The sequence below is a fragment of the Pholcus phalangioides genome, unplaced genomic scaffold (genome assembly GCF_987345545.1).
Source record: "Pholcus phalangioides strain wild (caught in Gottingen) unplaced genomic scaffold, Ppha-v1.0 ptg000022l_1, whole genome shotgun sequence".
NCBI lineage: Eukaryota > Metazoa > Arthropoda > Arachnida > Araneae > Pholcidae > Pholcus > Pholcus phalangioides.
In genome coordinates this window covers 36,420,981-36,438,081 of record NW_028301615.1, presented here as the reverse complement: position 1 = coordinate 36,438,081, position 17,101 = coordinate 36,420,981, and the positions used below count along the sequence as shown (strand labels likewise).

Genomic DNA, 17,101 nt, shown 5'->3' with positions numbered 1-17,101 from the left:
AAAGTTATTTCCCATTGCATCAATGTAATTTTGCTTAAAACAAATTGAAGAGGGTGATAGTGCCCACCAAGACGAACAATAATTACAATGGAACTTTGCTTACAATGGATTTTATGCTTTTCTGACACTCTGAATGGATTGTGACCATAGATTACATGTAAATATTGTTTGTCTTGATGGGTAACAATTAGAGGGGTGATAGTACTCATCAATTGTTTTAAAACGGCTCACGAACATCCTGTATAGAAAGAAATTGAATCTATGTATTATTTTTTTGGATGAGAGTCATTTTGTTGCGACTCCTACTATTTGAGGCCTCATGAACAACGACAAGGTCTGAGGCTCAATACTCCTGCAATCGACATCCGTGAAACTCGCAACTTTTATCTTGGATTCAATGTCCCGGTCTGGACAGCAACCGGCGAAATACAGCGACCACAAAGGCTTGACCAGACTCTGTACGGCCGCCAGGCTCCATCGCTCATTTGGAAAACTGACGTGCTCGAGGAAGACAAACATACCGCCCTGGAAATACATAAAGATGTAGAATGATCTGATGAAATTTTGGCTGACATAAGAAATTCACATTAATAGAAATTCATGTACCGAAATGAGCACACAAAATCCGCCTCATTCGATGAGTCGCTTATCTCCACAATTTAAAAAAATAAAAGATGTAACTCTTCTATCTCTGGAGGAAATTCCTGTAAGCTAAATCAATCATTTAATTTTCAACCCATAAATGACATTAATTCTTTCATGAGATGCTGGCTCCACCATCTTATTTTCAGTAATTGGCTAGCAGCCGTTCAATGGGCTGATGTGAAGTCGTTTGGGTATCATACTGGACTCTCATCATGAGGATCCAGGTTCGAATCCCGCATAACAAAACAAGCGTAACTCTGACAACATAAATACATTAGGACCACGCACATGTTCTAGCACATACCAATTTATTGGAAGTTCCTTAGAGGAATGTTTACAAAGTGTATGGTGCAGTTAGGTAGCCATTCAATGAAGACGTCTTTCTAACTTTGAAAAAGTTCTCAATATTAAACAGAAATTTTAAAACGTCACAAAAGCGAACTGATTTTATATCTATACCAGCTTAATGTTTATTTCCACACTGCTTTGAAACATTCAATAATAACCTTAGCCGTTGTTCTTTTGTCAGCTAATGTAGGTAGAAAGCAGGCCCATCATTCGGGGGAGGGTAGGTACCGTTTTTCTAAAGGCTGTAGAAAATACACTAGAAATGTTATGCATATACAGCCGGACCCGGTTGTAACGAACACAAATATTACGAATTTTCCATGTCTCGTGAATTTCGTATTGGTCATCTGTGTTATTTTTGTTGCTTATAACGAACACAGAATTCAGCAAAGTACGCCTATAACAAATTTTCAACCAGTTTTCAAACAAGAATTTTCGATAATTTCTTTGTATTCTTATCTAAATCTTATCTGAAAATTTACCTTTCTACAATGCTAGTTAGTTACAGATGAAAATGATTTTTTAGACCTCCAACCCGGAAGTGTATGAGTGTGTGTACCTAGCATTCTGGGTGTGTGTGAATTTTTTTTGTGCTGCCATCAATTTTGCCACGTATGAGTGAAATGTAATGACAGAATATTTGCATCGTTTTAGGCATGTTGCTCTCCGTGGTGACTTTTTAACAGGAAAATCGACTCGCATTCACGCCTCGATGTTGGGAACCACAGAAAACCAACTTCAGCCGACCACCACTGTGGCGACGGTGGGATTTGAACCCACCGTCAAATGGTATGTTCGCGAGGACTAGTTTAAAAAGCCATAAAAGTTGAAGGAGTTGGTGCTTTTGAATGCAGTTCGCGAAAAAATTATTTTCACGGAGGAGGATTTTTGTTTTTGGTACTGTAAAAAATAAATTCAATTTTTTTTTAATATAGAGTACACGAAAGCAAATCACTTGATATATGCAAATCAGCGTCCTATAAAATGGGGAGTGTGCGACTAGCAGCTCATTTCTCAATTTTCCTGTTACTGGCGCATAAGGTTTTTATTATGATGTTGACATTGGTGGATAAAGCACCAGTGCCATCTTAACGCATGGGCCCACCCGGGCACGGCCCGGAGGCCTCAAGAGAAGAGGGGCCTCAGAAAAACGAGAAGTAGTTGAAATTTTCGAGAATTTTCCAGGTAGGGTCTCAGAAAAATCACTTAGCCCGAGCGCCCATGACCCTCTTAAGACGGCCCTGTAAAGCACTCAATGTTGGCGAAGTTGTTTTACCTCACCCACTAATCATGAAGCTTTACGAACGTTTTGGACACAGAAGAGATTGAAGAAAAGTTCAGGTAATATCGCTCCTGATTTTCTTCCATGCAGCGTTCTCTACTGACAAAAATTTGAACAAATTTTTATTTTTATACAAAACAAAATTCGTGCGAATAAGTCGTTCGCAAACCGTATTCAAATTATACCATTTTCTTCAAATTTTCATGAACCTTTAAACTATATATGAATTTATGGGATACCCTGTACTACAGAATTTGGTGTTGAAAATTCCTGGATAAACATAAAACAACTAGGAAATGAGCATTTACTGTGGGAAAAAAAATTCCCAAAACGTATTTTTGCAAAACAAAATTCGAAAAGAGAAAAAATGCATTTATGGCATTTCACCTGAGAATTTTCGATCTTCAGTGATGGTCACTGGTAAGAAAATGATACTTACCGGTTTCAGGACACGCCGAATCTCCCCTAGAGCCGACTCTATGTCTCCGACAGAACACAACACGTAAGTCGAAACGACCACATCGACGGAACATCCGCCCACTAACTTCATGTCTTCGGCCATTGAACGAACGACTTTTTCGAGCTTCACCTGGGGGTGCTTCAATAACGTTTCCTCGAAAAACCTCTCGAAATCCGGGTTCGTATCGACCGCTATGAGCGACGAGTTCTCCGGGTAAAATCCAAGGTTCGGCCCTTCTCCTACACCTATTTCGAGAATTCTCAACGCGACCGTTTTATCTCGCGAGCGAAGTCTATCTCGTAGCATGTCGAAGCAGGTCTTTCGCAGCGGCATTAGCTTGGACCTCATCGCGGGCGTTACGATGTTCACGAATACCCACGAGAACCATTTGTTCCGGAAAGACTCGTTATATTTCAGGAGCAGGACCAGAGGGAGGCAAACGGTCATCGAAGACAACCACCAGAAAGACGCGAGTACTGCGTACGCGATGACTTCCATGTTGAAGATACTTCGCGTAAACTCGGGTCCTTCACATCTGTTAACACCAACTGCTGTTCAGGTGATCAAAATAAACGCGTCGTTCCCATTTTTACAGAGTTTTAGAGAAGAACTGGGTTATACGCCATTGGAAGTCACACAGCGGGACCGACTCATTATGATAGTGAAAACCGGGTCAAACACGTCAATCATCCATATTTAATGCCAATTTTGTGAGGTTTTCGACCTAATGCGGACCGAAACTTTTCTAGTGGCAACACTTATGGTAACTCTACGTAGATAAGTATGACCAGTACTTTGAAAGGACGTGAACTATCAGGAATGGTTATTATCAGTGATGACCATTTTCAAACATCCATACGAAACTATTTAAATCACAGAACGATATTAAATTTTAAAAAAATGTTAATTAAAAATTTAAAAATTAATTATTTTTTAATAATTGATAACTTTTAACCTTGAATTAAATTTTTGATATTCCGCAAAAAATTCAAGTCGCAAAATTCATTTTTTAGTGAATATCAATATAAAAATTCATCAGTTCAAAAATAATATGAGAATAACCTTCAAACAAACAGTTTCTATTTTTTCCCACGGTCCCCCAATACCTTAAATCCTGTCCTTTCTTCTAAACGCAGGGCTATCAAATCCCAATGAGGATTTATTTCCCGGATTTTTTTTTGAAAAACACCATCGTTCTTTCTCCAGGGGGGAATGAAGAAATATTAATATTAAGTTATATATATACTATTTTATATATAAAAGAATATACAACGATATCATACGAAACACAAACATATATTTGCTTTCCTCTCATATAAGCAAAATTTTTCATTTCAAGAAAATATTTATATGCATTTTTTATCCTTCTCATGGAGTCGGGAGATAATTTTTGGGGGAAAAGGAAATTCCGGAGAAACGTTTTTATGAGAAAAGGTTTTTTTTTTTTTTTGGAAAATCGGAAGGGAAATGGCGAAATTCTTCAGCCTTACGTATTTACAAAAGAAAATGCCTCCTTATAACCGAATATGGACGGAAGTTTGTGGAGATTTGAGTTTATATATCATCATAAGAAGAAAAAGCAGAATTCCTATTTCTTCTAGAAAATCGACCAGTTTCTTTATACGGAAATCGATACTTTGGAGGATTGGATTGATACCTCGTATATTATCGGATAAAGTAATAAACTCGATAAATAAGTTTGCGAATAGTGCGGTGTTTCTGAGAGTTTGGTGAAAATTTTCAAGCGAAGTTCACCTTTTGGGGTCCTCAGCCCATGGGCGGAGATGCGGGGGGGGGGGGGGTAATGCCCTCCAGTGTCAAAGGTGGAATCGACTGATCTAATGTATATATGAATTGCCATCATCATCGTGCCCCCCACTCCAGACTTCCAAGTCTATCTCCGCCTATGGGTCGGCCCCAGTGGTATCGAAAGTGTTTTAGAACAGTGCACTTGGGGATATCTCACGGGTCACTCAAGTGATGTGAAATTGCACTGCTCTTCACTCAACCGATCTAGAAATACGCTGATTTATTCATTTTCGTAAAATTAGGTTTGAGGTCGCGTTCCACATCAGGTGACTCTTTTGGGCCCACATTTGGCCAGTGGGCCATAGTTTGACAGTATGTATGATCTGAATTGTTGACGCGAAAACAAAGTTTCCGTGCGTGTGTGATAAAAGTTCTAGGATATTTATAAATTACCAGAAAAAGCTTCTTTCCAAAGATTCCAGTTTTAATATTTCTTTCAGTAATAAGAACTGCTGAAATTCGATTTGGCACCTTAAGAATAAATAGGAGGCGTCTGGAATCGCCTTTTAGATACGATACGAAAGCCCATTGAAGTCATCAATTCCGGCCAACGATGGATGGTGAATTGCGACTTCTACCGAGAGTTGGGATTAACGCGGGTGTTGAAGAAAGGAATTGATACTTATGGGCGCGCGAGAGGAAAGAAAAATCGGCAAGGGCTTTAGAGACACAATTGATGCCCCGTGGGGGATGGTTGCTTCTTCGGACAACACGTGGGAAAATCCCTTCCCGTGAATTAGACGATGCCCAATTCAATTAAGATCTAGTGACGAAAGACCGTCCATTTATACTCACCCCCCTTCTTGAAGAACAAACTAGCTACAGAGAGAAGGATTGATTCTTTCTGTGATCCAAATTAATTATCCTTCTCAAGAACTGCTTTCTCTCATCTCGTATATTTACAAGGGGGTCTCATATATACAGGGTGTCCTGTACATTATGTAAAAAAAAACGTGGTGATTGATAGAGGCGACTCGTGGTCGAATATTCTGGGCACCCAAACGACTCGGGATGACATAGAAATGCGGAAAACACATCACGTAAGTGAATATGCATTTCAACAAATAACAGAGGTCAAAGATGGTGTTCAAAGTGTCGTCCTCGAGCTGTAAATACAGGTCTCACATCCCTGGCGCAAGAAATTCCGATCACCATTCCGAAAAATTCCGGGCATGTCTTGGACTTCCCTGCAATGCGTGCAGCCAGTTTATCAGCGCCGATATACTGCACAAGTCTACTAACCATACACTATGGATATACACAGTAACATACGGTTTTGTGTTTTACGACTTGTTGAACATCACTGTGTACACTAAAAAATTGACAAAAAAAAGAGTATTTGATAAATTTTCCGACTCTGAATTTCAGCATCTTGCTGAAATTTCTTCATATGACAGTTGACATGGAACTGTGGTGGTCGAGCTCCCGGGTTCGGCTGAAGTTGGTTTTCTATGGTTTTCAACGTGCGAACGCAAGCCGATCTCCCCTTTAAAAAAAGTCTCGCCACAGAGAGCAACAGACCTACAAACAGTACAAATTATGTCAATCATGACACATTACTCACCTCACTTCTGAAATTTAGATGGCAGCACTGAAAAATCAAACACAACACTACATACGCACTCAGACTGTTAGGTACACACACAGATACACTTCCGGCACACAACTCACTAGGTAGTAAATCGGTAAATCGCTCATAGATGGTGATAGACCTGAGTTGTGCTCAGTTTGAAAAAAAGTTGACATGGAACCCCGTATCACTAATTATGGTTTTCGGTTTTCAATCTTAGTTCCAATATACATGCTAAGGTAAATTAGTTTCGTTTTTAGCATCAACTACCTTGACTTTAAATGTTGCTTTCTAATTTTCTCGCATTAATTTTGGTCATATTGTTTCTTTCAATGTCTAACGCTTCTTTTATCCGGAAAATCGATTTCTCAATAATTTACAGAATATTTGATTGTCTTATTGAGTCGCACCCAGTTATAAAATACAGTGAAATGTCGGTTAATACGATATTTCCTCCAACTTCATGAGCCTGGTCCATTAAAATAATTTTTAAATAGTTCTCGAATTAAATTCCTAGAAAATAAATATTACTTAGAATTCAAATACTCAAAACAATTTTTATTTCTAGGAAAAAAAAGAAAAGATTCCGGGATTCCAAGTAGTATTACGAACAAAAAAAATCCGCATTCTTCCTCCATATTTATTTTCCCAATTTCCTCTGGAATTTTTTTCCCTTCAGCGGCAATTCAAAAACACAAAATATGAAAGATTGAGGTAAAATGAGAGGGGGGAAAAAACGCATATCCGGGTGGAAAAAAAAAAAAATGACGGAACAATGCTTGAAATATAATTCCGGGAAACTTAATTAAAGTTATGTCTTAAGATTGAGGTTCTTGGGAAACGAGCGTTAAAATTGGAATAGGGAAAAAATAAGAGGGAAAAAACGAAAAATAAAGGAAACAAAAAAAGATCACAATTAAAATATTTGATTGTGAATAAAAAAAATAAAGCCTTTTTTTCCCTTCATTGAGTTGTTTCCACATTAAATTCTTAAATGAGAGAGCATTTAGAGGGGAAATGGAAAAAAAAAACCATGATTTTTTTTCCCCATTTTTTCAATGAATTAAAAGAAAAGGGGGAAAAAAAAGGGGGATTTTTCAACAGGAATTATCATTATTTCATCGTTCGGCCATAAGTTCGCCAATCCATGAAATTTCCATTCAACATGGTCCATTGCTCGTTAAATTCTATAATGGCATTTTACGGTTTTTGTTTTTTGTTATGCGTTTCTTTTTTTGTTAAAATTTTAGTTTAAAAAGCAAACTAATTAATAAAGATAAATTAAAAATGACGTCATTAAAACCAGGAGACATAGAAAGTTTCAATTTTAGTGCAACATTTCGGCATTATCAGAGGGATTCGTTTTCATTTTAGGAGTCATCAATTACTGTATTACGTTAGCATCGATGGGTGGGGGTCAGAGGGGGGTTTCGAGTTTGCTGACTTTTGATAACGTGTGTGGGGGGGGGGGGGTGTTTGAGTGATGCTTACGTCATCAACCACCGTTATGAAAAATATGAAATAATCTTAGTGACATCTTATTCGGTGCGCCAAAAACGGAAAAATAACCTTCCGATAGATACTGGGCACCTGAACTAACATTCTTTCTATCGATAAGTTATCTACAGAACCGCTTTAGTGATCTCTAAATGTTTCGCTGATCTTTCAAGTGCTCTGGAACTGTGCCACGCGTCACGTGATCCGTAATCAAGTGATCCGCAAGTATGCCGCGGATCACTTAAGTAATCTGGGAATGTGCCGCGGGTAACTTGAGCACTGTAGAACTGCACTGGAAGCCTCTTGAGCGCTCTAAAACTGCCACATGTTACTTAATTAAGGGATCTCTAACTCTGCCACGGACCATTAGATACTCTGTAAATGTGTCTCTGTAAAAATGTGCCGCTTAGTTCATTTTTTACAAAATTAGGTTTGAGGTGGCGGGCCACATTTCGTCACTATATGGCTTAGAGGGTGGGTCACAATGAATTTCTTAAAAAGAAATTTTGAGTTCTTAGCCTTTAAATAGAATTGAAATTAACAGAAATTGATTATAATAACATATACAGGTATTTTCTTCCGAAATTTTAGTTTTTTTTAAATATTTTTTACGTTAAAAAATAAATTTTTGATCGTCTGGGGGGGGGGGGGAGCAAGAGGCCCCTATGCCTTCCGCCCCCCTCCCGCCCCCCTCCCGCCCCCAGAGCTGACGGAAATTTGCTGACAAGGGGAGGGTTCAAAAATGGTTGGCGTAATGCTTAAACGGCACCTTATGTACATATTTTCGATTTCATAACATATATCTCGGCATTTTTAAACACAGATTTACATTTTCAGTGCAGACTTCGCCATTGTTTTAGCGCATATAATCAGTTCTCTAATCATGACCATCTCTGAAATAGATCATACGAGTGTAATAAATACTCGAGAGCTCTCAAAAATTGGATTTTTCAAAACGAAAATGAATGGAATTTGTTATTTAAGACATTAATCAGAGCGAACCCGAACACTTACGAGAGGATTCAGGCTTTTCACGGGTTCGAAACCCCGTAATGTACTAATAATAAATTGCCTTTTATAATTTTTCCCGGGAAAAAAATTCCAGGAAAAGAGGGGATTTTTCCCCCCGTTCTCTGTGTCTCCTAAAAACAGTTTTGGATGATATAATTGCTCATCCATATTTCTTTACCCTTGGAAAAAAAATTATATCAATGGACCGTTTCCGAAAGCGGTCTTTTAATGGATACGCCATTAATTATTGTTTATGAGAATTATTTTTCCGTCCCATTTGTTCATCTTTTAAAAAAAAATTAGAGGGAAAATATATTATTATGGAATTCCTAGTTATAAATAAATCATGAGAAAATCTTTAGAGATAAGAAATTCATGGACGGTGAAATCGGGTGTTTCTTGGCGAGATTTCTTTCATTGCATTCCGCCATTCGGTCGCCAACTTGAAAATGAAATTTGACGTAAAATTTGGAAAACAAAATTTTTAATTAATTTGCATATTTATAAATCAAATACTGTATACATGTTGAATCCATGAATTATGTATGACATGGGAGTGACACAGACAAGCATGTTTATCATGATCATGAATAATTTGAGTTTGTTTTGGAAAAAAAACCCCCCCATATTGTCAAATAAGACACGTCATGGCAATGCCAAAAGCAGCCATTTCTATGAATAATTTCCATATTAAGATCCAGGAAACTATTTTCAGATTCGGAACGAAAAATATGTAAAAATATTGATAGCATTTCTTTTCTATGTTTCAATCGAATTTACCCCATTATACTGTATGTACTGATGCGTCCAGGGCCGGAATTGGGCGGGTGCGAAGAGTGCAGTCGCACCGGGCCGCTAAATTTTAGGGGTCGCAATACGAATTAAAAATACTTTGTTTACAATGAGAAAAATACGTTGATTGCATTGAGTTAAATTTTTACTTCTTATGAATGCAATATCTTAAGATTCTGTCCAAGACAAGGGACCCTCGAAATCCAGGATTTTGACAACCCCCTCCCGAACCCACGACCTGCATCTCATAAGTTCGCGCTCTAGGCAAGTACTATTTTTGGGCGGCTCTTGTACAGTTTTCTTTGAGGCAGAGGCGGGGAGAGGGATTTGCCTGTAATGCAAAAAGCAGCCAAATTCTGCGCCCTGTAAATTTTTGGGCACGTACCCCATTTGTTCAGGGGCGCTGGACAAGAGCGCTGAATTCTCACTCTAACGACGTACAGTTTTAATCAGTACGTACAGGGGGGGGGGGGGTGCGGTGCGGCAAAATGCGTGCTTGTCACAGCTGAAAGCGTATTTAGTTGTAACTCTGGGCATTTAATCCGTCGTCTAGCCCTGACAGCCCTTCCGTTGTGATGTACTGTGTACAGATGTTGTAGAGATGGCGCCCGCATTTTGCAGCAGAATGGGTCCGATGCCTATGCTATTCTCTGGCATAGGCATCGGAACCTGGGGGCTGAGTCTTATTTCAGCCCCCTCAAGGATCTTGAAAAATAATTTCGGAGGGCCGCAAAGCAGCTGTAGCACCGGGCCGCAAAATGGTTAAGCCCGTCCCTGGATGCGTCACTGTATTAGAGGATAGGTAACGGTATGAAAACTTCGTAGAGATGGTACTCATGAATCAGTCTCTCCGATGACCAAAATGGGTGTTGACCAAGCTCGGCATTTAGACCAGTGTTTCTTGATCCTATTTAGTCATTTTTTCCTTGCGCCCCTCGTCTTAACCCTGGACAAATATATATATATACACACACATTTATATTAAGGGTTGTTTTATCCCTTTGAAGTCACACTTTCAGCCTTGGAGGAGTGGGCGCAGTTTCGGAACTATTGCATGACGTCACTGCTCAAACATGTTTCTTTAGCAGACGACATCAGCACACGAAACGTGCTGAATTGATGAGAATTTTTTTTTTTACATTTTATTTGCTTAACTCTCGTTCATGTTGCTGTTTTAGTGACACAGGTATGTGCGTATTTTCATAACCTAATTATTCTCTATAGGCTAAGAAATACATTAAATCCAAGAAATAGTAAGTGTTAATATCTTTAGATATGATATTAGCACTCAAAATAATCACTTGAAACATTTTATACTAGGATTTTTTTTATGTTTCCTTCCTATATTTTTATGTTGCACTAGTATTGAAATATAACACGTTATTAGTAATAACGAAGTCTAAGGCTTCTAAAACCTCTTCTCCCCTAATTCAAATGAAAACAAAAAATAATCAAAAATTATCAGAAAGTTCAAAAGATAATTGAAATTTAGTGTCAAGTTTGCTTTCAATTAACCCAATAAAAGTTAACGTACGTGATTCAACTGAAATAGGTCCGAGTGGAAATTCCCTCATAAGCAAATGCAAAATTTCTTATTCTAAATGCTTAAATGGTTGGACGAAGGAAGCTAAAAAATATACAAATACTGTACTAATGAAAATAATCGGAAAGACAATTTTGGAAATTAATCAGTAAAATGGACAGCACAGCACTTGTGAAACTACCGTGATTAGCGTGGTAGCAGCAAGCGTAGAGGGCGCACCTCACTCGGTTCTGTCCAGATACGCTTTGGTTCTGTCAATACCTTCTAGGTATGCTCTAGAAGTATGCAGTGTAAACTAGTATCTGCTCTAGAAGGTATTGGTTCTGTCGGGGGAACGACGCCGCACATGACGTCAGCTGGTACCGACTCATGATGAAAAACACAGCCTTTATTATATAGCCCTGGGCAAAACCATAAATCTGCCTCTGGATACATAATCTTTGAAACGATCGCATAGATTACGACGATCACATATTTCTAGATCACATAAATTTTTAGTAATAATAAAACTTAGAACTCAAATTCTTAATTCTTTTACGATTTTCTCTATACAGAAAACGGATGGGAAAAAAATTCTCGGTTGTTGGAGAATCTGCAGACTCTGCAAGAACCAGAGCCTGACACATACAGAAGTTTTCTGCTGAGATTTCCAACGTGTCTATCACAAACCGATATATTTATAAAATGGGAGAACAAAAGAAAAATCGATGTTGCTTATCGATAGGTTTCGAGCGATACGCACGGCACAGCTCCAGAGACTCACGCTGAAGGTGTGAGTAATAACTCTTGCCATAAAATTCATTTTATATCTGAAATAAGTTAAGGATTAGTCCGGTGGTTCTCGAATAAGGTGCGCAAGGAGATAGGTCAGATGCAGGGCTATATAGTAAGGACTGTTTTTCATCTCTTTGAAATTACGCTTGCCGCCTTGGCTAAGTGGGCGTTTTCTCGGAGCTGTGTATGACAACACGGCCCTGCTACTTTTTTCTCGCAGACGACATCAGCTTACAAAACGTACCGTATTGAAGAGGATTATTTTAAGTTGAAGTTGCTTATTTTACTGTTTTTAAGTGAGTGATCACTCTATCATAGTGTTGTTTTAGTGTTAGTGGCTCTATGAGTGGGTGGTATTTTTATAATATTCTTTTTTTGTTATTCTTATGTGAATCAGTGATAAACAAATGTGAGTTCTTAACTTCGGAGTTAAATTGGTAATAATGAAGTTCCAGGCATTAAAAGCTACAACTAATTCAAATGGAAATGAAAAGGTAACTAAAAATTATTGGAAAGTGCAAAAGATAATTGAAATTATCTGTCTCGAGTTGCCTTTTCAGTGGAAGGTCCCTTATTTCATGTGTAGGTGATATAAATTTGGAAATTTGAAATTTTTTGAAATTCAAGCAAATGCAAAATAATTTCTTATTTCAAATGTTTAAATGGCGGAACGAAGCAAGCCAATAAATGAACAGATATTAATGAAAATATACGAAAAGATAATTTTTCAAAGAATTCAGTAAAATGGGCTGTACATAGATTGTGCAAACTACCGTAATTAACAAGGTAGCAATGACGCAATCGCAGTAGAAGTGCGTTATTAATATACAGCGTGATTACTTAAGTCTCTTTGCCGTAAATTGTTGGTGAACTGTTGATTCCAGAGGCGCATTTCCAATTGGAAAAAGGTAGCGTGGAACTCAGATACGTTATTCATATTGGAAGTGGTTGTATAGTTAATAAAATAATTAACTTTTCATTCGGTCATCGTGCGCTCAAAAACCCAATTAGTAAGTTTTTGCCCTGTCTCTCCTGAGCCCAACAAATAAAATTCCATGTTTTTTAAGTGCAAGTCTCCGATATATTTAAATTCAAGGGCGTAGCGGGGGGGGGGGGGGTCTGGTCCCCTCCGAAATGTGAGAAAATGACCAAAAAAAGGGAAAAAGATGGCCAAATCTATTGTTCTATCACTTTGGTCCCCCCCCCCCCGAACGAAATTCCTGGCTACGCCCCTGTTTGAATTCGAAGGTGAAATGAATGTTTGAATTCTTAGAAGGTGTCAAAATGTAAGTCTTTCTCATTCTGCTTATGAGCAAACAACAGAAGCAAATTGTAATAAGTGAAAAAACCACAAAATCACATATTGGAAAAATGTTATTTGCAGTTCGTCATCTTGAATTTTTTTTTTTAAAGTGAGTTATACAGTCTAGGCCGCTTTATGTGATCACATCGGGACTAGGGGTTTCTGATAACAATAACCGAACGATAAGAAAATCGAAAAATGTCCCGTTTGCCAGTAGAGTGACCAAGCGCCCGAGTGGCGTGGTGGTAAGATGCTCGTCTAAAACCTTGAAGGTTGCTGTCACGGTTCCAGGTTCAAACCCGAGGAAGAATATAGATGAGATATTTCCGTAATGAGTTCCATGCGAACACCAATATACAGCGCCTTCATTTCCAACCCATCTCATTAATAGCAGTAAACGGCGATATGGCCAGAGTTGGTGTTTGGTGAAGTAGTATAGTGACCATAGTTTGGTCGAACAGGATGTATGGTCCTTTTCCGTTCCTTGCAAAAGTGATAGCAATACCCAAACGACAACATTATCCATGATTCTAATGAGCGGCGTCGACACATTCTGCCATCTGAGCACAGAATTATAAGCGAGTTTACAAAGCTCTCTCACGAACACACCGAAAGCTCATCATAAATCCTGATCCAGTTCTTGGAATTCCCGCAAGAGATTCTCGGGAAAGTCTATTTTTCTTTTAAAAAAATGACGTCGGAAATATATCCAGAGGGAATAAGGAATTTAACAACCCCGAAAAGATAAGTCGTCCCGGTTCCAGCCACGATGTCGTTCTTTCCCGAGTCACGTGACGACTTCCACGAAACGGCAGTTCTCCCCGTCTAATTAGGATAAGATGGAATTATCCATTTAATTACTCCGAAACTCCTCACTCGTCACCGGCTACTAATTATAGGTGATTCCGAAAAAGGAAAACTTTTTCCGGGACAGATCCCGGCCAAAGATTACTACGATTACCTGGTAAACACATACTGCAGTGTAAACGACGGGTATCCCGCTGTCGCCATTTAAATTTGGGAACTGGAACTTTCTAAAGTCCCGGAAGCTATAATGTAGTTTACCAAGATAATTATCTTTGTAAATATCCTTCCTTTCAAGTAACACATTCCGGGAAAATTTATGTTTCAGGCCCTCAGAGGCACCTGATGTGGCCCGCGAGCTCTGTAAAATTGAATTAAGCGGCGCATTTTCAGATCACCAAAGTAGCTCGTGGCATGTGCTCAATGTTCGTCAATACTCCGTCTAGATGCGTGAATCACGCATCTAAATTCGATTTTACTGTTCCAAATTTCATCGAAGAATGAAATTACTCTTCAAAATTAATAATAATCATAATATTACAGTATAGTATTATATATCACGTTTGAAACAATATTGAACTAGAGCACCTATCGTATAAAAACAACACAACTATTACAATTCTTCGATTAAAATTGGTTATCGGTTTTTGATTGATGTGCCTGCACGAAAAACCTGTGGTGGGTTATTACTTAATATTTTATAAGTAATTCCTCCTTGGGTTTTTGTAATCACAACTTCAAAAAGCCAAGGAGGACCGACCGAATTTAATTTCCCCTCGTCGCTGCCTAGCCCGAGGGGAACTGACTAGCGGTTTAAAGAATGTTCTAAATAGCTAGGAGGTGTACATTTAATTTACTAATGTTATTTTACAACACACAAACAACAACTGTTAAAATTTCGAAGCAAACTTGATAATTAAACTTAGATATTATTGCTTATAAAATATTTAGTAATACCACACCATAGTTTTTTTTCGTGGATCATCAATTAAAAATCGATTACCAATTTTAATCGAAGAATTATAGCTGTTGTATTTTTTTTAATATAATAGATGACAGTAGAATCTCCAGTTCAATATCGTTTCTTACATGTTATATAACACTATACTGTAATGTGTTATGAGACAAAATAATTTTGAAGAGTAATTCTGTGTGCTCAGACGGCAAAATGTGATAAGTCACTTTTCAAAATTTCACGAGGGCAAATTTGTAAAGAATATTTTGCAAAAATGTGACTTATTGCAATTTGCCCTCCGTTGGTTCTTCATAAACCGAAAGAGGATGGGCGAAATTTCGCCATCTTCCAAAATTTTGACGGACGAGACACAAAAATGCGAACAACTCAATTTTTTGTGAAAAGCGACTTGTGACATTTTGCCATGTGAGCACAGAATTACTCACTCCTCTCTAAAAGTTTAACGGGTAGTTTTGTGAAAAGGGGGACATTTTTTTAAAAGAAAAAAAGTGGAATAACGCTAGTAAAAGAACAAACCTAAAATTTGAAGGAGTATTTGCACTCTTCAATGAAATTTGGAGGAAGAATAAAATCGAATTTCTATGCGTGAATCACGCATCTAGATGGCATACTAACGAACACCACTGTACCGTACAGCTATTCTCAATATTTTCCTAGAAATATTTTTGCTGATTTTATTTCAGTTTCACTCCTCCAAATTTTGTTGAGGAGTGAAAATCAAAAATTTCAGGTAATTTTCTTAGTAAAGTTACATTTCCCAAATCACTTAAGTGCCCTAGGCGTATTTTCAGATCACTTTTATGGCACACACATTTCCAGATTATGGTGACACATTTCCAGATCGCTTAATTGACCCCACGGCATATATACAGATCAATTTAGTAACGTGCGGAGCTGTTCACAATTAAGAAACTCAGGTGACCCGTTTTCGGATTAGTGAAGTTACCCGCCCTCTTCGAAAGGTTGGACACCCTGGTCTTACATCATACATGGTTAACCTATGACCCACCACGGGATAAATGGGGCGCTCGGAGTCATCTGATGTGGCCCGTGACCTCAAAGATAATTTTGTAGAAATGAACTAAGCAGCATATAGCCAGATTGTTAAAGCGACTCACGGCACATTTACAGATTATTTTAGTGACCCGCGACGCGTTCTTGAATCAATTAATTGATCCACAATGTGACTCTCGGCACATTTACATATCAATTAAATAGCCTAGGGCACTGTTCTAGATGACTTGAGTGGTTCGCGGCACATTCTTACCTCTCTTAAGTGACCCACGGCACATTTTCAGACCACTTTAGTAACCCGCGACATACTCTCAGATCACACAAATGATCCGCGGCACATTTACAGATCACTTATGTGGCTCGCGACACGTTTTCAAACCAATGAAGTGGCCCACGATCTCCAATAGGTTGAGCATCTTTGGTTCACATGCTTATATACTTTCTAAAGTCCCGGAAGCTATAACGTGAAGCTATAAAGATAATTATCTTTGCAAATATTCCTCCTTTTTTAAGTACATTCCGGCAAGCGTGATTCCAGAAGAAGGCGATGGGGGCGATCGCCCCTCCCAATAGCCGAATATATGGAGAAAATTTGTCCGTTCTATACAATTCGGGATGATCCGATGGAACTACAAAATAAGGAAGTCACTTCTCCAACACATCGCCGTGGATTCGCCTGCATTCGCAGCTGAAGATGCATGCCTCGGCTCCATTCGCAGCTGAAATTGCCTGCCTTCGCACCATTCGAAGCTGCAGATATCAGCTTGGACTTCCCTCGCAGCTGCAGATATCTGCTTGGGCTCCACTCGCAGCTGCAGATATCTGCTTGGGCTCCACTCGCAGCTGCAGATATCTGCTTGGGCTCCACTCGCAGCTGCAGATATCTGCCTCCGCTCCATTCGAAGCTGAAGACGTCTGCCTCCGCTCCATTCGAAGCTGAAATTGCCTGCCTTCGCTTCATTCGAAGCTGCAGATATCTGCTTGGGCTTCACTCGCAGCTGAAAACATACCTGCCTGCGCTCCATTCGAAGCTGAAATTGCCTGCCTTCGCTCAGAAGGGGTTCCACAGGAAAGGGGCGGGGGCGGAAGAGGAGGAGAAAGGGATGGGTGTAATCACCCTTTCCGAAGAGCCGAATAATATGGGAAAATTTAACTGTCCCGTAAAATACGGGATGATCAAATGGACTTACACAATTCACCCCCCCCCCTTCCAAGACATCATCCTGCAATTTACAGGAGTGGTCAGGGGCAGTGAATTCGAGGATTGGGTGAT

General features: G+C 38.9%; 1 protein-coding gene across 1 annotated transcript; it reads right to left on the bottom strand.

The window, feature by feature from the left end:
- Positions 1-202: 202 nt before the first annotated feature.
- Positions 203-3,301, bottom strand: LOC149070275 (thiol S-methyltransferase TMT1A-like). The gene is made up of 2 exons (XM_089250000.1): positions 2,715-3,301; positions 203-525 (listed from the first exon to the last, which is right to left on the bottom strand). The coding sequence occupies exons 1-2, from the start codon at positions 3,231-3,233 to the stop codon at positions 286-288; spliced, it is 759 nt and encodes a 252-aa protein (XP_089106126.1). The 5' UTR covers positions 3,234-3,301; the 3' UTR covers positions 203-285.
- Positions 3,302-17,101: the final 13,800 nt, after the last annotated feature.